The 26,079-nt window shown below is 45.8% G+C and overlaps 1 protein-coding gene across 9 annotated transcripts in view; it reads right to left on the bottom strand.

The window, feature by feature from the left end:
- Window positions 1–26,079, bottom strand: part of SH3BP4 (SH3 domain binding protein 4) — an 81,867-nt gene that overhangs the window by 33,126 nt on the left and 22,662 nt on the right. For 4 of the 9 annotated variants that reach the window (XM_053283195.1, XM_053283194.1, XM_053283196.1 and 1 more), the window contains exons 2-3: window positions 13,912–14,170; window positions 7,612–7,656 (exon numbers count right to left, since the gene is read on the bottom strand). The exons of 1 other annotated variant lie outside the window; for it this stretch is intronic. In XM_053283195.1, the coding sequence (XP_053139170.1) occupies window positions 7,612–7,656; window positions 13,912–14,029 (163 nt within the window). In that variant the 5' untranslated portion in view covers window positions 14,030–14,170. Of the gene's footprint in view, window positions 1–7,611; window positions 7,657–10,588; window positions 10,624–11,726; window positions 11,878–13,911; window positions 14,171–26,079 lie in introns of those variants that run through there. 4 more of the 9 variants (XM_053283200.1, XM_053283201.1, XM_053283198.1 and 1 more) reach the window with 4 other exon arrangements.

Genomic DNA, 26,079 nt, shown 5'->3' with positions numbered 1-26,079 from the left:
AGAAGCAGCCACACAGCTCAGAACTGCAAACTACGGTGAAAGATGTAAGGCACTAGGGATTTTTCAGCCCTGAACTCATTGCCTAGGTCTCAGCACCTTACCCACAAGGCAGTAGGCTGTTGAAGGACTTGGAGGCTGAACTCTGTTGACCTGAGGTAACTGCAGCATTTCAGACCCCAAAAGCTGAGACAGTATCCAGTCAGGTGACCCATGTAGCTCCATCTCTAACTTCCTCCATCTACCCCTGATAAACCCCAAACCCCTATAAAGCTGAGGCCCCTCAGCCCCAGGTCCCAGCAGAGCTGGTATTGTGGTAGCAAGCATGAATAAGCAGGGTCAACCCTGGTTGTATATGAATGGGAGACTACATGTGTGAGCACTGTAAGATATTCCCCTTAGGGGATGGACTGCCCTGGGAAGAGTATCTGAGGTTCCAAGTTCAACTCTCTGGCATCTCCAAGATAGCACTGAAAGAGATTCCTGCCTGCAATCTTGAAGAAGCCGCTGCCAGTCCATATAGGCAATACTGATTTAGATGAACCAATGGCTCAGTATATGGCAGTATACCAAGCAGTAAGAGGATTAATACCATATAAGAGGATCATATGTTCCATATATGTTCTTAACTCCTCTCTGAAGATCCTACCAGACTGAGTTCCTGCTGTCCTCTCCCCCACGTCAGCTGCTACCTCTGGAACATAGGAACATAGGAAACTGCCATATACTGAGTCAGACCATTGGTCTATCTAGCTCAGTATTGTCTTCACAGACTAGCAAGGGCTTCTCCAAGGTTGCAGGCAGGAATCTCTCTCAGCCCTATCTTGGAGAAGCCACGGAGGGAACTTGAAACCTTCTGTTCTTCACAGAGCAGCTTCATCCCCTGAGAGGAATATCTTGCAGAGCTCACACATCAAGTCTCCCATTCATATGCAACCAGGGCAGACCCTGCTTAGCTATGGGGACAAGTCATGCTTGACTTGTCAAGACAAGCTCTCCTCCCTCTGGAATCTGTATGCCTGGAAGTATGCCATTTGCAAGCTTGATCCTCCATGACCTAGTGGTGGTTCTGATCCTCTTACTGCTTGGTATTTCAGCCTGAACTGAATCCTGACAAACGGCAAGAGAACCTAAGTTTTCACACCCTCAGTTTGACCAGGAGAAAAGACACCCATACATATAACACAGAGGCGTATCTAGGGAAAATCGCGCCTAGGGCAAGCACTGAAATTGCGCCCCTGTCCAAACAGCATATATATGGACAGGATGCATGCATTTTAAACACCAAGTCTGCAGCTCTCTACTCCCCTCCCCATTCGACCTCCCCAACCATGCCAAGTGGAAAAGTTTACTTTTGGGGACAGAGGCGTTGCGTCGGCTTGCCGCTCAGAGCAACATTTTTACCCCCTCAGCAACCAAAAGGGTACTGTTAGGGAAGAGGCAAGAGCCTTTAAGGAAGATAGAAACAAGTTAAGGGCGCAAACGCGCGCGCACAGAAGAACTCCCACCCTCGTTCTCCAGCTTGTTTTTCCAGCTCTCTCTCACCTTTGAGAAACTCAGAGGCTCCCACCAGATGCTCAGAGGCGGGGAGTGGGGCCGGCTCCATCCGAAAGAGGGCGGGGAGCTGCATAGAGGCGCGGGAAACCGTCTCTGCATTCCGCACTCATGAGTGCTCCCCAGAGAGCTGCGACTCCCCCACCACCCAGCCAGACTCAACAACAAGAATAGCGGGACATGCCCAGAAGAAGAGGAGCCTCCGCTGTTGTTGTTGTTGCGGCTTCTGCTCCTGCTCGCGTCGCCGCCACCCACCGGGGGCTGCACTGCTGCTGCTGCAGCCACCAAAGACTTCTTCCGCGCCGCCACCCGCATGGGATGGAAGTGAGAACGCGAAGGAGAAAGGAGGAAGCTGAGGGCTTCGGGACCCAGCAACCAGCCTGACTGGCGGAAAGAGGCAGCCAGCCAGGGGCTGGGGGTGGTGGTGGTGGAAGGGATTTCTTCGCCTCTCTCCGCCCCACCCTGCAGCAGCTTAAAGGGACAGCGCCGGGTTACCAAGCAGCCGGTGCTGCAGTAGCAACCACATTACCAGGGCTTTGTTACACACGCAGCACCTTGCCTCAGGCCGGAAAGCAGGCAGGGAGGCACCTCGCAGGGCTTTCCCCGCCTTAGGGCCTCTGGCCTACAACGCAGCTCCAGAGGGGAATGTTGCTGTCGTTTCTTCCTGCTTGGCCCGAAGGAGCGAAGTCTTTCTCCGCCCAGCTAAAGCTGGGCCACCGCTTCAACTCCCGCTCCACTGCTACTTATGTTTACTTAGGCGCCCGGTGTCCCACTGAGTTCAAAGGGGCTTTTAAGGGTGGCAACTGAGTAGAGAGTAAGTCCCGTTAAAATCAGAGGGATTCACTCCGTCCCGAAAACATATTTATTTAGTATAAATATTTGCTGGTTTTTTTTAGTATATTTAGATGCGTAGAAGTCTATGGCAAGTGTGCGCTAGATGGTAGCCTTAGGCAGAGGCTCGAAGTACACCGCTGCCATGCCAACGTATGCACACGGGGAGGAAGATGACGAGGCACTGAGGCAGCAAAACCAGAAGTCAGCGCGGGGCGCTTTTTCTCGGAGTGGGGGAGGGAGGGAAAGAGTGAGAGAAAGAGAAGGCAGGCAGTGCAAGGCAACAGAAGGCGGCACGCGCCCCAAAGTGCATTGGAATCAAATCCAGCCCACACCACCAGCCAGCCAGGTGCAATGTCAAGCCCGCCCCTGCCCGCCCGACCAAGTTCACTTCACACATGATCAATCACACACACCTTGTCCTGGTGGTGCTTTATGTTGCTGTTATGCGGCCGGTAACTGAATCCCCCTAGTGCCTCAGGCAGCAGCAGAAATGCTGTGACTATGCTGCCTGTGACGAAGATTGAGTCAAGGTCGACGACGGCAAGCAGGCAGTACAAACTGAGCCAAGCAATGGGGGGGCGGCGCCGGGACCGGGGGAGGGGGCGCCACGCCACCACCATGAGGAACAGAGCGGTCAGACTGCTCTGCTGCAGTTTTTAAAAAAACAAAACCCAGGAAAGCCGGGGGATTGGCGGGGGCACTTTTTGGCACCCCCCCACATGACCAAACAGGGTGGCGCCCGGGGCACGTGCCCCCCCTGCCCCCCCTATCGTTACGCCTTTGATATAACACCACAGCAAAGGATGACTTGCAGGAACCTCCCAAAAGGGTATTTTCATGGCACATAACTGTTTTGCCACAAAAAGGGACCAGATGAGGGAAAGATTTAAAGTCATGCACACAAGTGGCACAAGGTACATTGTCATTAGACAAACAATGTTTGGGGCCCATTTCTCACTGAGGTGGTACACTTGATGGCTATGCCACTTCAGGCTTCAACTAGAGGGCTTCCATCATGGAATGCCCCTCCATACATCAAAAATCTTTGCACATATGACATGTTAGAGAGAAGGCTATGCTAGAACATTTCCCCTGACATCAATTTTCTATGTAGTAGAGAATTTTTAGTCTACTTTCCTTAAGAAAAATAAGCTTATGAGATCACCTGGCATTTTGTGCGTGTGTGATAGGTCACCAACCCTATCAACTTGGCAATGCCTGGACCAATATGAATCAAGTTGGGTATATTTGTAGTGACATATAGGGGCACCACAACAGTGTAGTTTGTGATGACATCATCCACCCCAATTCAAGATGGTAGATACATGAATGTTTGAGGTGCAAGTAGTATAGCTCAAGGGCTATACTTGTAAAGGAGAATCTGGCAACAATTCTCTTTTACATGGAACCTCGATCAAGCCTCGCCCTGCCATCGAGTTGGCTAGCAGACTATACTTGTAAAGGGGAATCCGGCAATGGTTCCCCTTTATAAGTAAAGGGCTATATGTGGTGGTGGCTGTGGGGGAACGAGGCAAAATGTCTCATTCTGTCTTTTACCTTTGAAAACCAATCTTCTGTGTGGCAGGATGGCGGCAGCCACAGAGGGCCTCCTTCCACCCTCCTGCCAGCCTCCCAAATGACAGCCTGGGCCAGCTGTGGGCCATTTTGGGCCCCTCTGTGCCCATGAGTGCATGTGCAGAGAGGCCTGAAATGGCCTGCAGCTGGCCTGGGCTGTCATTTGGGAGGCTGGCAGGAGGATGGAAGGTGCCCACTCCCACCCCCGCTGCCATCCTGTCATGCAGCGGCTCAGTTTTCAGAGGTAAAAGACAGTAGAAGGAGTCCTTTCCCCTCGCTCTCCCACTACACAGCATATAGCCCTTTATTTGTAAAGAGGAATCCTATCCAGAATCTCCTTTACAAGTATGCCATTGAGCTGGCTCATGAGGTGGAGGCTTGGCTCAGCCTGGGCCCCTCCCCGGTTCGGCTCTAGGGTAAGCCAGCTACATTTGAATCAAATGTAGTATAGTTGTAGTGAGCTACACATAGGGACACTGCAAAGGTGTAGTTTGTGATTATGTCATCCACCCCAATTCAAGATGGTGGACACATGAATGAGGCACAAGTGGGCTAACATGTGGACTGACTAACCAATTTGCACGAAATTCACTACAGCGGTGGGGACACCTCAATGGCATAGATTGTGATGTCATCCACCGCGATTCAAGATGGCAGATGCATGAACATTTGAGGCACAAGTGGGTTAACTTGTGAGCTGCCTAACCAATTTGGACCAAATTTAGTCCAGTTTTGAAAGGAAAGGAGGCAGATACATTCTTACCAAAACAACTTGTGTTTGTATAGAAGAACATTCAACTATGTATGCATCACCTGTGATAAGAAGTGGTACAGCCCTTACAAAGGTTTACCTTCCCCCCGCCCCGCCCAATGAGAATTAGGCTTGGCGACTGCACATGCAATGTCTGAAGAAGCAAATTTTGTGGATGAGGCTTTGCCTCATAGGATAAGAGCTGCATGAAGTCAGGATGGCTTGATCAAGGTAGGGGTTGAAAGAGCTTCTACTTGGGAGAACTGAGGTGCTCAAAAGGGTCTGCAAAAAAGTTTAAAACCTATAATTAAAGCAGCTGGAAGAGCTTCACATTTAGTGAAGAAGGGTGATAGAATGGTTTCTCCTGCTCCATGTATTAGCAGTGCACATAACTCATGTGCTCTCCCTGCTGCCGCCACCACACTTCAAGTGACGTAGTCAGGCCACTTTACTAAGCCAAGTTCCAAGTTTTCCATCACTGTGTCAAGGTTATTTTCAACAATGGGGATTTTTCCTAAATTTCAGAATTCACTGTTTTCAACTTTTACTTCTGCAATACTGACAGAAAAAAAGAATAATTGCTCTAGCTCTTATAGTTTTCCTTAAAAACGTATTCTTAAAAGTGAGCTGGAAACTGCAATCCTGGAGAGAGATTGCAGGATTGAGTATTGCAATTGAGTACAGAGCTGAATGCAGTTATGGAACCAATACTGAAATCTGAGAGTTAAAAAAATTCAGTATTGCAAAACTGTACCCATGGTCAGCAAAATATAGCGGGTGGAAACAATACACAACACTTTGGTCATGAGTTGCCCAGTGTGCAAGCTCCTCATAGCAAATAATTTCATCAGGCATTGAATACTTTCAGCTAGAGATGATGATGCATCAGAAAGAATGGAAAAAGCTTAGAAAGAAAGAAAGAAAGAAAAGGAATCTTTACATCAGAGAAGGATCTGAAGGATGCCATTAACAAGTGTCAGAGGTAAACATTTTGACAGGAAAAATATTCTCACTCTGGCACAGTTGACATAAAATGACAAGTGTGTCATTACAAGAAAAGGAGACAACTCCTTATTTTAGAACTTCATCAGCACAGTTTATGTAAGTTCAAAAAAGCATTTTGCTATGGCTTGGATGATGTTTGAATTGAGCTCTAGCATCTTTCCAATAGTTTGGAGAAGTGAGCTAGCTTTCTGGCAGAACTTGGCGTTCTACTTTCATGATTCACCATAATGTACAACCCCAAAAGACAGCCCTTGCAGTCATCTTCATATAATGTCATCACTTGTAACAACATTATAGGAATTTAGTAGCCCTTGTATGTTTCCACAAGGGAGAAATGTAATGGATGATGGCTATTACTCATACAATCTGAGGTGGTGTGCTGATGAAGGAAAATTCCACTACCCCCTTTCACCTAGTTGTGTCAAGCCCTAAAGATCACAAGTTTCTGCACCCTGCTGTTACAGGGCCCCTCTCCCTGGAAACAACACTCCGTCCCGCCTGACTAGAGATAAGCACCTTTTGACCATACCTTGCCCTGCCTGACAAGGGATAAGCACAGCTAAAGCTGATTGGTGCATTATTGCTGGTTTCTGCCTTGTAATTGGTTCACCTTATCTACCAATGGCTAAGTTTAATTATGCTTGTACTAGAGGTGGTCTTACTCTGCCTGATTTCAGGTTGCATTTTGATGCTGTTTGTTTGACGTGGTCAACATTAAGAAATCCCAGAATACTTGATTTGGAAGGATTTGATAGAATGTTTGGCTGGCACTCATATTTGTGGTATGATAAAAGCAAAGTGCATAAAGATTTTCTTAATCACTATGTAAGAAGGAGTTTGATGGGAGTATGGGCAAAATATTTTTTAAAAATGGCTGGAGTGTAAAACTCCACTATGGGTATCCTCGATTGAGGCTTTGGCACATAAAGAGATAAATATGCAATCAGAATGGGGTACTTATAGGGATTTGTTATATTTTCAAGAGAAGAGCTGTAAATAAAAATTAAATGAAGTATAAAATTTGGTTAGTAATTGGTTTCAGTATCATCAGTTAAATGAAATTTATAATAAGGATCTTAAGGTTGGGTTTGTGGATCAAATGTCGAGATTTGAGAAATGAAAATGAAAGATTAGTTTCTAAGATGTATTAGTTGTTGCTTTTGGAGGAGACAAGAGATGAAGTGGTATGATAAAATGGACTCAAGATATGGGTCATAATATAGATATGGCTGCTTGGGAAAAATTATAGAAAACAGATTTAAAGTTTTCTGCATGTTATACTTTAAAAGAAAATTATTATAAGAGTATGTATAGGTGGTATCTGACGCTGAAAAGATTAGCGTTAACGTATAAAAATGTTTCAAACAAATGTTGGAAATGTGGACAATGTGAAGGAACCTTTTTCCATATGTGGTGGTCATGTGGGAAGGCAAAGGCCTTTTGGGATATAATATACAATGAGCTGAAGAAAATCTTTAAAGTGACATTTCTTAAGAAGCCAGAATCCTTCCTGCTGGGAATAACTGAAAGAGAGTTCTCCAGAAGAAATTCAACATTTTAAATGTATGCAACCACGGGTGGCCAAGATAGTATATGCGCAAAAATGGAAAGACACTAAAATGCCCTCAAAAGAAGACTGGTTGACTAAAATTTTGGAATATGCCGAGATGGCAAAGCTTACAGCACTTATAAGAGATGAAAATCTGGAATGTTTTAAAGAAGATTGGGAACCATTTTTGCTTTACTTAAAGAATTATTTTTCTAATATCAACTTTTCAGTAGGGTTTGAAATATAGTAACAACAGCAGGCTGGGTTGGGTAAAATCGAGTAGAGGAGCAAGGCAAAAACACACCAACACACTGAAGAAGAACTTAAAATAACATACGCCACACACCTGGTTCTTCGGCTCTTCTCTTCATGTGCAATGTATGCATTTTGCCTGTGGAGAAAGCAGCACCTCAGAGTCCACCACATCTTTGCTGGAGGCCACACAGGGCCCCAGGTACGTGGTGGCACCAAAGCACATATAGCCATCATCAGCATGCATACGTGTTTGCATTTGGTGTGTACTGCTAGCTAGAAGAGGGAAAGGGGTAGGCTCTGAAAAAGTTAAAGGGATAAGAAAGTCCGGCTCAGACTTTCAGTGGAAGCCACATACAACGTGGTGTGGCAGGAGACCACTTACTCATTATGGCTGGTGCATGTGTGTCTGGTGTGTGTGTGTGCGCGTGTGTCAAGGGAACCAAACCGGAGGGGAGGGGCTCTGAAAAACATTAAAGGGATAGGAAAGTCCAGCTCAAAGGAACAGAAAAAACCTCCATGCACGCACGCACGCGCTCACATACACATATGCACACATAACACTTCTATCTACACAAGCACATATTTACAGACTCTGAAATATTGACATATATACATTTTGGCAATCCCACTGCCCTCCCCCCGCAAGTCAACTATGTACGACAGCAAGCAACACAACATACATCAACATATTTACACATCTACACAGTGCCACACTGGCACAAACTGCCTAGTGTCTTGTGTGTGCCCATGGCCCACCGATTGCTATGGTCAGGTGGAACCAGGGGCTAGTTCAGCATCACGTTACACTAGTGGGGGAGTGTATCCAGTTGCCAAGTCACAGCACTAGTGGGGACGCTGCGACATGGCATGGCTGAAGGAGGAAGGGGGGAGGAAAGGGATGAGCAGAAGCTGCTGCTGGGCAGGTGACTGGAATCATGGGTCAACCATGGGTCAATCACTAGACCAGCTCAACCTCCAGCTCGGGGTAGCCCAGCAGGGGGTGGTTAACCTTGAGGAAAACCAGCTGCTAGACCAAGCCAGGGTCCAATTGGGACCAAAACCACATGGAAACAGCCGCTCGGTCTGGACGCTGGTTGGCGTGCAGGAGAGGAAGCATGTAGCAACCACTACCAGGTCCGGCCAGACTTGGCTGTGGATTGCCCAGATGGGATGCGATGGGATCAGGGGCGTAACTATAATAGGGCAAGGGGAGACAGTTGTCTGGGGGCCCACTGCTTTGGGGGCCCCCCCAGAGGCAAGTCACATGACTGACTCCCGCAGCTGAGCACCCGCCCAGGCTTCTTTCAGTTGTATTCATCCTCCGAAATTGATGTGAGTGTTAAGACTTGGAACTACCAGAACAGCATGTCTTTCTCTAGTATCATTAAATGACTTGCATCGTCCACAATTTACAAAACCTTTTAAAAAACAATTTAGGACATAAATTTTATTATGCTTTTTGTTACCACTATTCAGCCTCATTTAAGATTTCTTTACTTCATGAGCTGAGCTTCATGGAGGGGACCCATTTTAAAATCTTGTCTCTGGGCCCACTCCAACCTTGCTACGCCCCTGGATGGGATGGTGCAGTCAAGCGCTAGCAGCTGGAGTATCCGGTGAAAGCCAGAGTTCCCAACCACCTGAAAAGGCTGGTCATCAGTGGCCATCATCTCCCCTATGAGGCAGGTGAGGAGACGTGGATCCACGTGACCAGGGCGCTTCTTGCCCAACAACTGCATCCACCACTTGACTGGCAGCATGCCCTGCTTAATGGAAGCTGGTGCACTGCCCTTGTCAGTGCTAGTCGCAGGCACATGAGGTGCACTAGCACTGCCAGCAGAGTCAAGAAGATCCGGGTGACACTGTTGCATGTGTCGCCACACGGAGGTCATCCCCAGATGCTTTGCATCCTTGCCCCAACAGACCTGTACCCTGCAGTGGACACAGTGAGCAGCGGTTGGGGCATCTTAAGGGCCCTCAAAATGCCACCAAACATAGGAGGCTCTGGGTGGCCTCAGACACCCCAAGTGCCATCTTGGCCCTCTTGGGTGACAGTGGATCTGGGGGCTGCTGGTGCTCACCTACTGCCATCACCCACCCCCTTTCATCCTGTGCGGAAGAAGAAGGGCCCAGCTTCACTGGAGGAGGGACTGCTCCCTCCACCTCAGCAGCAGACCCTTCCCCCTAGGAGTTAGACTGGGAGGACCCAGCACTGGACTTCGCCATGAGCAGGGCATCATTAACGGGGCCCCCACTGAATGGCGAGAGGAGTGCTGGAAGTTCCACAAGAGGGGGGGAATCTGGCTGCACTGCCAGCCATCAAGCCCCTGCCCTCCACCCCTGCCATGGAAGAAGCTTCCCTGGGAGGAGAGCCGCCTGTAGCACCAGGCTCCACACGGGGCAGCAACACTGGTGGCTCACCACTCGATGGACTCGCCACTGGTCCAGGACCTGGCTCGGCGATGGCAGGCTCCTCCAGATAGGAGAGCTTTCGTGCCACCGCCTCACCAGGGCCAAAGAATTCACCAATGGGGACCTGTGGGATCCCAGGATGGTGTCTTCTTTGCCACCCACCCCAGCCTCCCGCACCAGATGGGGACCCTTCCCACCTCTGCCTGCCAACCTGCTCCAAGCTCTGCTCACCACACGCTGCTCAAACATTCCCATGACCCCAGGGGCTTTTTTATTTTTTAAGGAAAAAAATGTAAAAAAATTGAGGGTGGATTTAAAAAACAACCACCATATTGGGAGGGGGGGACCTTTAAAAAACAACAACACCCTATTTAAAGAAAACATTAAAAAAACCCAATTTAAATAAAACCTTTAAAAATGCTATGTAAAGAAAAAACTCACCCACCCACAACAATACAACAAAATACAATACAATAAACCCACTATGGGGGTAACTGAGGGGGAACCTGTGAAAATAAGAAAACCTGCAAAAACAAGAAACAATTTGTAAAGAAAAAACACAGGGGGGGGGGAATCTCCCTGCAACCAAACTAAAGGAGACCCTATTTAAGGAGAACTAAAGGGGACAAAGAGGGCAACAAAAAGAAACCACTTACCCCCTCATTGTCCTGGAGATCTTCTCCCCCACACACTGGTCAGGAGGAGAAAAAAAGAAGAAGAGACCCAATTCCAGACCAGTGGCAGGCTGGCACAGTGCAGGCGGGCACGAACATCCAGGGCAGGGGGAGGGCAGAATGAAAAGCTTTCCAGCTATTTCACCACCCAAAAAACCAAATTAAAATAAACACTGATTAAAGGGCTAATGTGTGGGGGGGGGCTGTGGGGGAAGGAGAAGGGGTTGAGGGGAAATTAAAAGAAAGGAACAAAGGGGAGGACAGGTGGGAGAGGTGCTGCTGGACTCTGGAGCATGTGGTGCACAGCAAGAAAAGAGTTAACAAAGTAAAGCACCTTCTCCAGAAAACAAGGAACTCCCCCCAAGAAAAATCCCAGAATAAAACCAACAACAAAAAGGCAGTGGCTGCTGAGATGAGGACTCTAACGATCAGCACACACAGATTTAAAAGCAGCAGCCACCCACAGAAGCCTTTTTGGTGGGGGAACCGTGGGGACTGAGGGGTTAGGGAAATGGGCCAGAGAGAGGCCTCAGGCCAAAGGGCCTGCGCCCCTGGCCTGGGGGTGGGGGGAGACTGGCAGCAGAGAACAAACAAACAGTCAGTCACAAGTAACAGGCAAAAAAGGGATTAAAATCAGGGAGAGTAGAAAAACAAGCAGAAGGGATTGGGGACAAAAACACAGCCAGGTCTGCCAGGCAGACTCTCACCACAAAAGCAGCTGCAAGAGGCCAGAAGGAAGCCGAGGGAGACTGCAGCCAGAGTGATTTTGCTAAGTCAGAAGCTTGGCTTTTAATAGGATTTGAAACTCCCTCCTTTGGGAGCCCCCACCTTTGCCCTCTCTCCTGGCCAATAGGGTGCCAGTTCTCAAGGACTGGCACAGTGCAGAGCCTACTAGAGAGCCAGACTCATCTGGCCAATCAGGGAAGCAAGAGCTCAGCCAATGAAACCAAGCAACACAAGTCATACAAAGTGAACAATGTTTAAAATGGCCTCTAGAACCTTCGAACTGGCTCGAACTGAACCTGGTTCAATTGCTTCGAACTTGGACTGGCATTGCCAAAGCAATGCCCTGTTTGGTCCGAGTTCGAACATCCATAGCTCCATCTGAAATTATGTTTACCTCATATGTGTATTACCTTCCTCAACACGCAGAAGCAGCTCTGATATGGGAAGTTGCAAGAGTTCCAAAAACTCCCATCCAACATGTTCAGTCAAAGGAATGGAATACTTTCCTCAGACACAAACCACCATCAGGGACTCCCTCATTAATCCTATAACAGGAAAAGAATATGAAAAAGCTACTGGAGAGAAAGTTACTAGTTTTAGATATAAACCGGCCTACCAGTTGCATATAAACTAGCTTTTTGTAGTGAAATAAACAAAACACAGTGTACATTAATATACTTTCCCTGTTTTAGAATTAATGAGGAAGTCTCTGATGGTGGTTTGTGTCTGAGGAAAGCATTCAATTTCTTTGACTCAATATGTTGGATGTGAGTCTTTGGAACTCTTGCAGCTTTCCATATCAGAGCTGCTTCTGCGTGTTGAGGAAGGTAATACACAGATGAGGTAAACACAATTGCAGATGGAGCCTCTATTGCATTTGCCTTGAAAATGGTGCACATCATCTCAGACTACAAGAATATTATTTTATAACACCATCACAGGGCTTTACGGTGGTTAGGGATATTTTTTAGTCTTGCAGGTTCATTGTTATGGTTAAGAGCAAGAGCCATAAGTTGAAAATCCTTGTCTGAAATCTCGGATTGACCACAACCTAATGGCAAATCCTACATCTTAGCATCAACCACATTATGCGTAATATGGGAACAACATCAGTCTACCTTTAAATGAACACACACCATTATATAGGTAACATGTAGACCTAGCATATAGTCCTTCTTGGACTGTACCACTTCAGACTGCAAGTACAAGATAACATGTCTGAATGCACAGCTATGTAAAGATATCACTGCATGTGGAAAGTTACTCCATCAGGGCGAAGTGCTTTAATTACTCCATCAAGGCGAAGTGCTTTGCTCCATCAGGGCGAAGTGCTTTTAACCCCTGCTAACTGGGCAAAGAGGCACCTTTTACCATGGTGATTCTCTTTATTTAGCAGGGAGAGAGTAACTGGCCCTATCCACCCCCAGCACAATACTTCCAGTGACTGTTGCTGGTGTCTATCTTACGTTTCGTTTTAGAATGTGAGCCCTTTGGGGACAGGGAGCCATCTTATTTATTTAGTGTTTCTCTTTGTAAACCACCCTGAGCTATTTTTGGAAGGGCAGTATAGAAATCGAAATAATAATAGTCGAGAAGAAAGAAAAACAAGTCAAAATAATCGACATAGCAATACCAGGGGATAGCAGAATAGAAGAAAAAGAAATAGAAAAAATCACCAAATACAAAGATCTACAAATTGAAATTGAAAGGCTGTGGCAGAAAAAGACCAAAATAATCCCAGTGGTAATTGGCGCCCTGGGTGCAGTTCCAAAAGACCTTGAAGAGCACCTCAACACCATAGGGGTCACAGAAATCATCATCAGCCAATTACAAAAAGCAGCTTTGCTGGGAACAGCCTATTTTCTGCGACAATATCTATAACAATTGACAATAAAATTCAGCCATCCTAGGTCCTTCGGAAGGACTCGATGTCTGGATAAAACAAACCAGTCAATAACACCTGTCTGACTGTGTACACAAGAAATAATAATAATAATAATTCTAACACATGTAAGAGTTACGTACTCCTAAAACTGCTAAGCAGAGGTAATTGGATCAAAACATACATTCATGGGAATTGACACTAAGGTTTACTTAAGAAGCAACAAAAAGGCACACACACACACACACACAACAATTCAGGCATCACATCAAACATTGGTTGAAGAAGTTTAACAATATTTTGGTGTATGTCTGAGTTGACAAACAGTGGTTTATCAAAGCAGAATCAGAAGTGTGTTGTCAGAATATGGTTTGTGATATAGTTTGGCATGATGTCTGGGTGGACAAATCATAGTTACAGCTATTGCTCTGCCTCTGGAGGCCACAGCACTGAGAGTTTGGGGTGCTGAGCAGAAAATGCCAAGCAATTCGAAACCAGAGTTTGTCTGATATGTGTTTGGAAGCTGAAGCCATAGTCTGGGTTCTAAATTATGGTTAGCACAAACCACAGTAGAGCTTGATGTCTTAAATGAGTCTCATCCTTTTTCACTCAGCCACATGATATGCTATGGAGCCCCTCTCCTGTAGACATAGGTTTTGGCTAATGTTGTGGGTCCTCTCACAGAGAAAACACTCACCTTTGACAGAACTGAAGCTGGTTTCTGGATATTCTTCACTCAGATCAATTAGTGTCCCCTCAGACTTGCATCGTGGGAGGCCGCTGGCATTAGCAGCACGAATCCTCTGGGCTGCCATCTTGAGATCTATGCCCTTCCTTGAAAACTCTAATGGGCCATCTTCTCTAGAAGAGTTGTGGCAAATACTGTGCCATTTATCTTCAGAGGTTTTAGCTCTGTGTGATTAGGGTGCCATTTAATTTTTGTAACTTGAGAAAATCTAAAAAAGAAAAGAACAGGTAAAACAAGGTTTCTATTTTTAACTTTACTGTAAATTGCAGAAACTTGTCTTTTTCCAGAATGAAACAATTTTCATTTTAACAAGTCTAGGTGCATTTACTATTACAAATAATGGTGGTATTGGAAGGATTCAGACAACATTTTCACTATATTCATGTGATGATCAAATTAGGGATGTGCAGAACGTTTCAACATCAAAGGTTTGGACTCAGAATGGGCTGTTTTGAGGGTTTCAAGCTCAAAACAAAACACCCTCTAAATAAAAGGCCTGTTTCAAGCTCAACATGAAACAACCCTATTTCAATCAAAACAGAGATGTTTGGATGTTTCAAGCACCCTTTTGGAGGTCTGCTAATTGGTTTTCTAGCACTGGCTTGTGATCTCTTTGCTTCATGGTTGGCTTGTTATTGTACAAATCAAGTGCTGTCAGGGGTAACTGTGCCCCCATTGGCTGCAGGGGGAGGGAAGGAGGGAAACACAAAAGGAGGAAATTTCAAAATGTATTCAGAGGGACTGAGAGGCAGACAGAGTCCTTACAGTGTGCCTCTCTTGATGAGAATACATCAGGATGCAAGGAAGAGTTGTGTTTGTGGTTTTTTCAGGACTGGGTAGATTATGCTGTGCCACTGCTGCTATAACTATCTGGTTTTGCTGGATCTCAGAGAGGGAAAGGCAGAACTTGGGTGCCTGCCTCCCTCCAGGCTATGGTTTCTTTTGGTTGTGAAGAGAAATTGGACAGTGGCAGCTCTCTCTCTCTCTCTGTGTGTATGTGTATGTAATATTTCTTGGTGATTGCTGTGATGAGCTTCATGTCTGGCCTTGAGACTGTTGTGCTTCACTCACTGCTCTGGTCTGCTCTGCAATCTGCATTGCAAGACGTACTCAGTCAAAATGTGGCTGAAAGTGCTCTGGTTGAGCTTATGACTATGTTTGCTGCTAAGGGGCAGCTGTGGCAAATGTTGCAATGCTAGGAAGCAGGGAGTCATAATTGTGTGTGAGAGAACAACTTGTGCCAATGATGTTACTACTCAGCAGGCACTGTGGCTGACAGTGGATTCTGGGTCAGTGGTTCTTTTTTTGGCCATTTTTGGACTGTGTTTGAAATGTGTGTTCTGTGTTGGGAGGGGCCGGTTTTCTTTTACTGTGTGCTTCTGCAGTGTTTTTCAAGGCAGGGTTGCAAAATGCATTGCAAATTGCAATGCAGAACTTGTGTGCACTCTATCAGGGCATCTTGTTCCAGTCATATGGAACAATGAGGAAATCTGACACACTGCATTGTTCCCCATGGGTAGATCCTAGGGCACAAAAGTGTAGTGGGGCATGATGGGTGCTACTTGGCACCCAACTCACAAAAGAAATGGGCAAGCGAGTGATTTTCAACCAATTAAAACCCTTTTCCAAAACCCCCAGAGGCCATATACTACTGGAAAAGGGAACACGACAAAAGAAAAGTGAGAAGAGTTTGTATGAGGGGATTTACAGTGGTATTCATCCCAATGATGAACAGCTCACCACAGAACTACCTGTACACTTAGTACATGCTATTTCCAGGCTTCCACAATTTCACTGGCTGTAGTCACCATGGTGGATGTTCAGAAAGCCACTGGTGAGGGAAGGGAGTCTCAGATTAGCTCCCAAATTTGAAGCTGAGGGGGATGGTATTATCCATCCCTCGATCAGTTCCAAGGTTCAGAGAATAGCAAAGGTCTGTTTTGGCATTGTGATTCCAAGGCAGCTGTGAGCTGTCTTGCAAAACAAGCAGCCACAGCCTTCCCTCTCCAAGCTTAGCTCTGCACATCACCAGACATTCCAATTGCAACTGGCTCACAGCTAAAGAAACTGCAGCCTTCCCTCTGAGCTGGAGAGGAAGGGAAGAAGCTAGCTTGGAACCAAGTTCCTTGAGCTCAGTGGGATCCTATGCGTAGTTATCTGAGAGTAAGTCCTATTGATTATAAAGGTAAGGGTAAAGTGTGCCGTCGAGTCGGTTTCGACTCCTGGCGCCCACAGAGCCCTGTGGGTTGTCTTTGGTAGAATACAGGAGGGGTTTACCATTGCCATCTCCTGCACAGTATGAGATGATGCCTTTCAGCATATTCCTATATCGCTGCTGCCCAACATAGGTGTTTCCCATAGTCTGGGAAATATACCAGCTGAGATTCAAACCGGCAACCTCTGGGTTGGTAATCAAGCCATTTCCACGCAATGCCATTAGGTGGCTTCCTATTTATTATAAAATGTAAATAGAATGTAAATATTCATAGCAATGCACTAGAGGCAGGATCATGCCTACCACCAATTTTGGCTAGGCTGGTAAGGGTCCCAGGTCCTGCTATGCTACCCCACCCAGGTCCTGCCATGCTGCCTCATTGTGCTGGCGGGGGGTGTTCCTGGGAGGACTGAGCGAAGTATGCCGGGAGGTATACTCCCAGTAGGGGTGTGCATGGAACCATGGAAAAGGGGGGGGGGTGATACAAAATCCCTCCTCTAGCTGTCACCATCCACTTTTTAATATGAGCAGATTCACCCTTCCAAGGGAATATTCTGGGGGAGTAAAATGGAAAACCCCTCCTTACAAGAAAGGCTTGAGCAGTCTTATGCCTTCAAGAGCATGTGACTAGGGCAGGACCCACTAAGCAGTAACAATCTATAACATCAAGGATTTATTAATAATTGGATGATAAGGGAACTATAGAGGCATCAACAATAGCTGCCTCCATTCAATTAAAACCTTTCCCCAGGAACTACAAGAACCATGCAGTCAGATTCAAGCACTTAAACAAAAATAAATTATCTGATGTGTCTAGCTAAACTGGTCCCTGTCCTTCCTACTTACTACTAGGTAAGAAAATTCCAGTATCCTCTTTCCCTACAGTAGTTGCTGTGCTGATCAGACCTCACTCAGATGCCTCCAGGGAAACGTTCTCACACACCCCTCCCCTACAGGTTGTTGTCCAGTAAACCCAGCCCGTCACTCTGGATTTGGCCACAGGGATTTGATTCTCCTGGGCTTTCTTCCTTATTTGGAATTTGGAAAAGGGAAAAACCTTCCCTTTTTGGGCAAGGTGATAGAGCGTGTGGTGGCGTCCCAGCTGCAGAGGGTCTTGGATGATACGGATTATCTGGACCCTTTTCAATCTGGCTTCCACCCCAGGTATGGGACTGAGACTGCCTTGGTCGCTCTAGTGGATGACCTACGCCGAGAACTAGACAGGGGGAGTGCGTCCCTGTTGGTTCTTCTGGACCTCTCGGCGGCGTTCGATACCATCGACCATGGTATCCTTCTGGGCCGCCTCTCGAGTATGGGAATCGGAGGCACTGCGTTGCAGTGGTTCCAGTCCTTTCTTGAGGGGAGAGTCCAGAAGGTGGTGCTGGGGAACTACTGCTCGGCCCCGTGGCCGTTGGCCTCTGGGGTCCCGCAGGGTTCGGTCTTGTCCCCCATGCTGTTTAACATCTACATGAAGCTGCTGGGAGAGGTCATCCAGGGATTTGGACTGAGTCGTCAGCAATATGCGGATGACACTCAGCTCTATCTCTCCTTGTCATCTGATCCTAGGGAGGCGGTGGATGTCCTGAACCGGGGGCTGGAGGCCGTGATGGGTTGGATGTGGGCTAACAAACTGAAATTGAATCCGGATAAGACGGAGGTACTGTTGGTCAGTAGGAGAGCCAATCGGGATGAGGAGATTTTACCGGTTCTGGATGGGGTTGCACTCCCCTTGAAGGAGCAAGTACGCAGCTTGGGGGTACTACTGGACCTGGCTCTGCTTTTGGAAGCTCAGGTGGAGGCGGTGGCCAGGGGTGCCTTCGCACGGCTTCGGCTGGTGCGCCAGCTGCGTCCCTTTCTCAAGAAGGCAGATCTGGCCACGGTTACCCACGCCTTAGTCACGTCGCAGCTGGATTACTGTAACGCGCTCTACGTGGGGCTGGCCCTTGAAGAATATCTGGAAACTGCAGCTAGTGCAAAATGCGGCAGCGAGGGTTTTATCCAGAGCTGCCCGTTTGGAACATATCACCCCCATTTTGAAAGAGCTGCACTGGCTACCGGTTCGTTTCTGGGTCCAATTCAAGGTGCTGGTTTTGACCTTTAAAGCCCTAAACGGTTTGGGCCCGGGGTATTTGAGGGACCGCCTGCTCCCAAGGGTTGCTGCCCACTTGATGAGGACATCTGAGGGGGCCCTGCTCCGGGTGCCGACAATGAGAGAGGCTCGGTTGTCGTGCACGCGGGACAGGGCCTTCTCTGTTGCTGCCCCCAGACTCTGGAATGCTCTCCCAGTGGCCATTCGTTCCTCGGACTCCATCACGGCTTTTAGAAAGCTTGTAAAGACTTGGCTTTTTACCCAGGCTTTTACATGCTGCTTCTTGGTGTTTTTTATTTGTTGTATTGTTTTATGCCTGTTTTTATACTTTTAGCATGATGTTTTTATTGTATGTTTTTAACTTTTGTAAACCGCCTTGGGGCTATCTTTTAACGAAAGGCGATATAAAAATGCAAAAATTAAATAAATAAATAAATAAATAAAATAGCCCACTCTCCAAGCAGTTACTCTGAGGCCTTAGTGTGACTATCACTTTAGATTGCTATCTGATTTGGCATGTTATTTTCCTATTTATACAGTAAAATGACTGTGCCCTAGAACAGTTGGTCTTGGAACCAACCAGAGAGGAGGCAACTTTGGACTTAATTCTGAGTAGCACACAGGGCCTGGTGAGTGATGCAAGTGCCATCAACCCTTTAGGGAACAGTGACCAGAGTGTGATCAAATTCAGCATACATGCAGGGAGAGAATCACCAAGGACATCTAACACGGACATTTTGAAGTTCAGAAGAGGAAACTTCTCCAAAATGAGGAGTATGGTGAAAAGAAAGCTGAAAGGGAAAATCAGGAGAGTCACTTCGCTCCAGAGTACATGGAGTTTACTCAAAACCACAATACTAGAAGCCCAGTTAGATTGTATACCCAAAAAGAGGAAAGGTACCACTAAGTCCAGGAGGATGCCAGCATGGCTAACAGGTACCATCAAGGAAGCCATAAAAGGGAAGAAGAATTCCTTCCAAAATTGGAAGGCATGCCCAAATGAAGAGAACAGAAAGGAACACAAACTGGCAAAATAAGTGCAAGGTGACAATAAGGGAGGCAAAAAGAGAGTTTGAGGAACATTTAGCCAATAGTATCAAGGGGAAATAACAAAAACTTCTTTAAATACATCAGAAGCAGGAAACCTGCCAGGGAGGTGGTTGGACCATTAGACAATGGAGTGAAAGGGATTACTAAGGAGGATATGGAGGTTGCAGAGAAGCTCAATGAGTTCTTTGTCTCCGTCTTCACGGCAGAGGATACTGAGCATATACCTGTTCTTGAACCAGGCTTTTCGGGGATAGAGGCTAAAGAAATGAGTCAGATAGAAGTGACAAGAGATGATGTTCTAAACTGTATGGAAAAACTGAAAACTAACAAATTGCCAGAGCCAGATGGCATCCATCCAAGAGTCCTCAAAGAACTCAAATGTGAAATTGCCAACCTCCTCGCTAAAATATATAACTTATCCCTGCAATCAGGCTCTTTACCGGAGAACTGGAAAGTAGCAAATGTAACACCGATTTTCAAAAAAGGATCCAGGGGTGATCTGGGAAAGTATAGGCTGGTTAGGTTAGTTTAATGTCCGTTCTAGGCAAATTGATGGAAAGCATCCTCAAGGATAACATTGTAAAGCACATAGAAGAACAGGCCCTGCTGGGAGTGAAGCAGCATATCTTCCGCAAAGGTAAATCTTGCCTCACCAACCTTTTGGAGTTCTTTGAGAGTGTCAACAAGTGTGTGAATCAAGGTGATCCAGTTGACATAGTATACCTGGACTTACAAAAAGCTTTTGACAAAATTCTTCATCAAAGACTCCTGAGGAAACTTAGCAATCATGGGATAAGGGGACAAGTACATGTGTGGATTGCTAACTGGTTGAGAGGAAACAGAGGGTAGGTATAAATGGAGAGTTTTCACAATGGAGGGAAGTAAGAAGTTGGGTGCCCCAGGGATCTGTACTTTTTAATTTATTCATAAATGATCTAGAAGCAGGGGTAAGCAGCGAGGTGGCCATATTTGCAGATGATACCAAACTCTTTCTGGTAGTGAAATCCAAAACAGATTGTGAGGACCTCCAAAAGGATCTCTCCAATCTGGGTGAGTGGGCAACAAAGTGGCAAATGCAGTTCAAATGTTGGCAAGTACAAGGTGATGCACACTGGGACGAAAAACCCGAACTTCAAATATACACTGATGAGACCTGAGCTGTCGGTGACTGACCAGGAGAGGGATCTTGGGGTCGTGGTGGACAGCTCATTAAAAGTTTCAACTCAATGTGCAGCAGCTGTGAAAAAGGCCAATTCCATGCTAGGGATCATTAGGAAGGGGATTGAAAATAAAACGGCTAATATTATAATGGCCTTATACAAAACTAGTGCGTGACCACACTTGGAGTACTGCATACAATTCTGGTCACCACATCTTTAAAAATGACATAGTAGAACTGGAAAAGGTGCAGAAGAGGGCAACCAAGATGATCAGGGGCCTAGAGCACCTTTCTTATGAGGCAAGGCTACAACACCTGGGGCTTTTAAGTTTAGAAAAAAATATGACTGCAGGGAGATAATAGACGTGATAGAGGTCTATAAAATCATGCATGGTGTGGAGAAAGTGGATAGAGAGAAATTCTTCTCCTTCTCACATAACACTAGAATCAGGGGTCATCCCATGAAATTGAGTGCCAGGAAATCTAGGACCAACAAACGGAAGTACTTTTTCACACAACGCATAATCAACTTGTGGAATTCTCTGCCACAAGATGTGGTGACAGCCAACAACCTGGATGGTTTTAAGAAGGGTTTGGATAACTTCATGGAGGAGAGGTCTATCATCGGCTACTAGTCAGAGGGCTAAATGCCACCTCCAGCCTCAAAGGCAGGATGCCTCCGAGTACCAGTTGCAGGGGAATAACAGCAGGAGAGAGGGCATGCCCTCAACTCCTGCCTGTAGGCTTCCAGCAGCATCTAGTGGGCCACTGTGTGAGATGAGATGCTGGACCAGATGGGCCTTGGGCCTGATCCAGCAGGGCTGTTCTTAAAAACAAAACAAAAAACATCTCCATCATATTAACTTCCCCTTACTCACAAAGGTTTTTCAAGTGACCCCATCGAAATTTTAGAAATTGAGAATTTTCCACCCCAGAGCTCTGGTTATAGCACTTCAGAGTGCAGATGAAGTTTAGAATGTTCATGTCGATCATCAGTTATGTAGACTGATTGGTCAGTTTGTATTTCTTACTGAACAGAGAAGGACTGTTTATGATTTGTTAATAAAAAGTCTTACTAAGTTCGTAATAAACTTTAGTAACTTGGTTCAATAAACTTAACAAGCCTCAGTTTCCGCTCTGTTACACTCTGCTATACAGAATTACAGGCCCAGAATGCTGGAAATAATAAAATAGGCAACAAGAAGTTTATGAAGAAATGGCTACTTTCAGGTCTACAAACATGCATCTGGCTGTAGAGATACAAACTATAGAAACTGGTCATTTAGAGCAAAGATGTGGCTAAATACTCTTGGACTGTCTTTTGTACTGGAAGAAGAATTAGAGATCGGAAGAGAGCAGCAGGCATTGGGTGCAGCAAACATGCAGGCCTTGGGGCATATCTCCTTAGCTATAAGTTATAAATCAATATATCACATAGAAGAAAACCACAAGAGAGATGTGGGAGAGACTGTAGGAGGATTTTCAACAGAAAAACTATGACCAGTCAAGTCTCTCTCATGCTAACATTGTGCAACAAACGATTCAAAGGAGAAAAACTACAGGCAAACATAGGCTCTTTCTTGGAAGTGTTGAAATAATTAGAAGAGCAAGAGATAAGATTACCTGAACCAGCCAAAGTTGGGCTCTTGCAAAATGGTCTCTTGCCTAAGCATTATGAAAATATTATTAACTTCTTGCAAATAAAGAAAAATGTGACTTTAAGTTTTGTACAAGTGGTCGCCAGGAGTCGACACCGGCTCAACGGCACACTTTACCTTTACAAGAATATGTTAATGGAACTGCTCCTGGGGAAATGGCAAGTACCTCTGGCTACATTTTGGACTGGAGGATTGGGGGTGGGGTGGGATTAGCAAGCTTGAATGGAGCAGCCACCTTCAAAATAAATGTGTGCAAAGCTTCAGTTGCGGAAAGAAACGAACAGAGGTTACAATTCAAAATAGAATAAGGTTTATTTAAAAGTTCTTAGGGGTAAAGGTAAAGTGTGCGTAAGAACCACTGGGCTCGCGGGTAAGCCTGGTGGCTCCATGGCGGCAAGCCCACCTAAATACCCTCCCCCTTAAAGGAGTTTAACAGAGTGAGTGCTCTGCTATTCTTCCTCATTTCTGCAATTGTGCATCAGCTGCAGCTGCTCGCAGCTGTAGTGGGCACACTCATGCAGTGCCTTGCAGCTGGGCGAGCTGTGGTCAGAGGCAGGAGCACCAGAGCCAAGCCGTAGCTCATCTGGGTGGATGATCCGCCTGCCCGAGGAGGGGTAAGTGATCGTCTGCAGGGAGAGCGGATCGAACCTGCTCTCCTCACTGAACCCCTTTTGGCTATGCACATTGATCATGTGTAAAGCCTTACAATCTCTATCATTCAAATTAAGCTTCAGTTAATTAATCTCATTAATCTCAGAACACTTCCAAGCACTGATTCAGGGTTTCATTGCCTCCCTGGAATCAGTTGCAGGAAATAAGAGGGAGAGTTATGTATCATCCAATGACACTCATCTCAAACCTCTGGATAACCTCTCCCAAGATAGTTTTGGGTAGATGCTAAAAAGCATAGGGCCCAAGACAGATCTCTACAGGCTAAAACAGCAATGCCCAAATACCAGCTTCTGAGACTGAACCTCCAGAAAGGGCTGAACTACCAAGCTCCAGTGCTTTCCAGTCCTGCTTTGGCAAAGTGGGCCAGAAGGATACTACAGAATCAAAAGTCACCAAGAGTTACAGGAAAATCAACCGAGTTGCACTTTCTTCTCTATACCCCAGAGAAGGTCATCTGCTAGGACAACCCATAAATAAGATGTTATCAAGTGACACTATACTTGTATGACAATTATCCTTCCTGTAAAACAAATATAAAAATGTACATCTAAGTACAAAGTACTTGTATTAATGCATCTGAACAAAGAGCAAGCTGCAGCAAGCTTTAGTGGACTGCTATACAGATTTTGAATTCAAAGAGGATTTATATCACTTTCTCACTGCAAAGCTGATGCTTGTACAGCTGCAAATGATGCCTCCACAGAACTCAAACATGGGTGCATCCCATTCAGAGTAATAGCAATGCTGTGCCCATTTAAAGATCAGACTATTGACACTCTCCCAAGAGTTTATTCCCAAACAGATCAGTCACCCTAGTTCAACAGAGCACATGTTCTGCATGCACAAGTTCCAGGTTCAGTCTTTGGCATCTATATTCCCTCTAAGGGGTGGGTGTGTGTGTGTGTGTGTGTGTGTGTGTGTGTGTGTGTGTGTGTGTTGTATACAAAACTCCAGCCCCCCAGTTCTTTTTAGCAACTGTTCAGTCACATTGCACTGCTGCTCATGCGTGCTGCCTTTCCCTGTCCCTCCCCACTACATTTCCCCCACCTCCGCCATCACATTAGCTCAGGTAGAGGAGGAAAGGTGAACTGAACCTCCCCCCCCCCCATGAGCACTGTTACCTCTAAGGCATGCGCTCGCTCACATGTTTTTGGATGTCCACTCAGTTCATTTTAGATCTCGCTCAGGAAGGCCCCGTTCTAAATGCAGATGCGCACACACTGCCTTGATAGTGCCCTTGATAGAGGGACCACTGACTGTGAGCCATTTCTTCCTTTTCCCTGCATCAAGCGGAGCCAATTGGCTCCTTCCTTTCCCCTCTTACACTGTGCCACATTCCAATCACATGCCTGGAGGGAAAGACAAATAGAACCTTCATGGCTGGGTAAGCCACTCCTCTCTCCCACATGTGAGGAAGAGTGAGAGAAAGAGGAAAGCCGGTAAGGAAGAGTCTTGCTCTGCTCTTTCCCAGCAAGAGCCTAACTGGGTCACCTGCTTCTTGTGCTGCTCGCACTTGGCATTTGAATGCAATTATTGCAGAGCGAGCAAGCCAAGGCCAGGAGCAGCTGAAAGGTGGACACTGGCTTGGCTTGCCTCCCTCAAGAAAAGTAAAACAAAACCCTTGAAAATCTCCATTGCATTTATGTGTTTCTTCTCAGCTTGAAAACTTGTAGGTGCCTGATGTGTGCATTTGAAAGGCAGTTTGCTTTTGTTTGTTCCACAAGGGGTGGGGGAAGAATGGCAGGAGTGGGGGGGGGCATCTTGGAAAAGATAAAAATGTATAAATGCATAAAGAGAGTCTTGAAAACAAATAAGGAAGAGTCCGCTTTTTTCTGGAAATCCCTGGGGGGAAAAACTGTTGTTGTTAGCTGATATTACCTGAATATTTTTAAACAATTCCTTGATTTTGGCCTTATTATTTTGCCCCAATGTGGACTATTTATTTATTTATTTGCACAGGCAGACAGGTGTTATTGACTGGTTTGTTTTATCCAGACAGCAAGTCCTTCCCAAAGACCTGGAATGGCTGAATTTTATTGTCAATGTTGTTGCTGTTGTTATAGATATTGTCACACAATATAGGCTGTTCCCAGTAAAGCTGCTTTTTGTAATTGGCTGATGGTGATTTCTGTGGCCCCTATGGTGTTGAGGTGCTCTTCAAGGTCTTTTGGAACTGCACCCAGGGTGCCAATTACCACTGGGATTATTTTGGTCTTCTTCTGCCACAGCCTTTCAATTTCAATTTGTAGATCTTTGTATTTGGTGATTTTTTTCTATTTCTTTTTCTTCTATTCTGCTATCCCCTGGTATTGGTATGTCGATTATTTTAACTTGTTTTTCTTTCTTCTCGACTACAGTTCTATCTGTTGTATTGTGTGGCAGATGTTTGTCTGTTTGTAGTCGGAAGTCCCATAATATTTTTACATCTTCATTTTCAACAACCTTTTCAATTTTATGGTCCCACCAATGTTTGGCTACAGGTAGCTTGTATTTTTTGCAGATGTTCCAGTGTATCATCCCTGCTACCTTGTCATGCCTTTGTTTATAGTCAGTCTGTGTGATCTTTTTACAACAGCTGATTAGGTTTCATCAGCTTCTTTACAAAGGGACACTTGCTGTTTGTTGTGGATTTTTTGACTGTTTCATCTGCTTCTTTACAAAGGCGGCACTTTCTGTTTGTTGTGGATTTTTCGACTTTGGCTCTTATTGCATTTGTTCTGTTCTTGTGCAGCCAGTATTAAACCTTCTGTTTCTTTCTTCAAGTTGCTATTGCCAGGTCTTGGTGATGTCTGATTTCCCACTTATATTGTGCAAATATTGACCATGCAGTGGCTTCTTCTTCCATTTTTCTGCTCGGTTCTTGACTTGCTCTTTCTTGTAGGCCTGCTTTCTTTCATTGGTATTGAATAGTTTCTCGTTATTGACCATTTGAAGTGCATCTTCTTCACTGTCCTTGATATATTCTTCAAGGCCTCTTTTCTCCTCCTCTACTGTTTGATGGACTTGCAGCATTCCTCTTCCACCTGATCTGCGAGGAAAGTATAGCCTATCTACATCACTGTGGGGGTGCAGAGCATGATTGATGGACATTATTTTCCTGGTCTTACGATCCAGAGTCTCTAGCTCTGCCTGGGTCCAGTCTATTATTCCTGCAGTGTATCTGATTACAGGTCTAGCCCAGGTGTTTATGGCTTGTATGGTGTTCCCACCATGAGTTTGGACTTTAGGATTTTTCTAACTCTCCTCATGTATTCACTTCCAATTTTTCTTTTAA

This window comes from Hemicordylus capensis, chromosome 1 (genome assembly GCF_027244095.1).
Source record: "Hemicordylus capensis ecotype Gifberg chromosome 1, rHemCap1.1.pri, whole genome shotgun sequence".
NCBI lineage: Eukaryota > Metazoa > Chordata > Lepidosauria > Squamata > Cordylidae > Hemicordylus > Hemicordylus capensis.
This window is presented reverse-complemented; position numbering and strand designations above follow the sequence as displayed.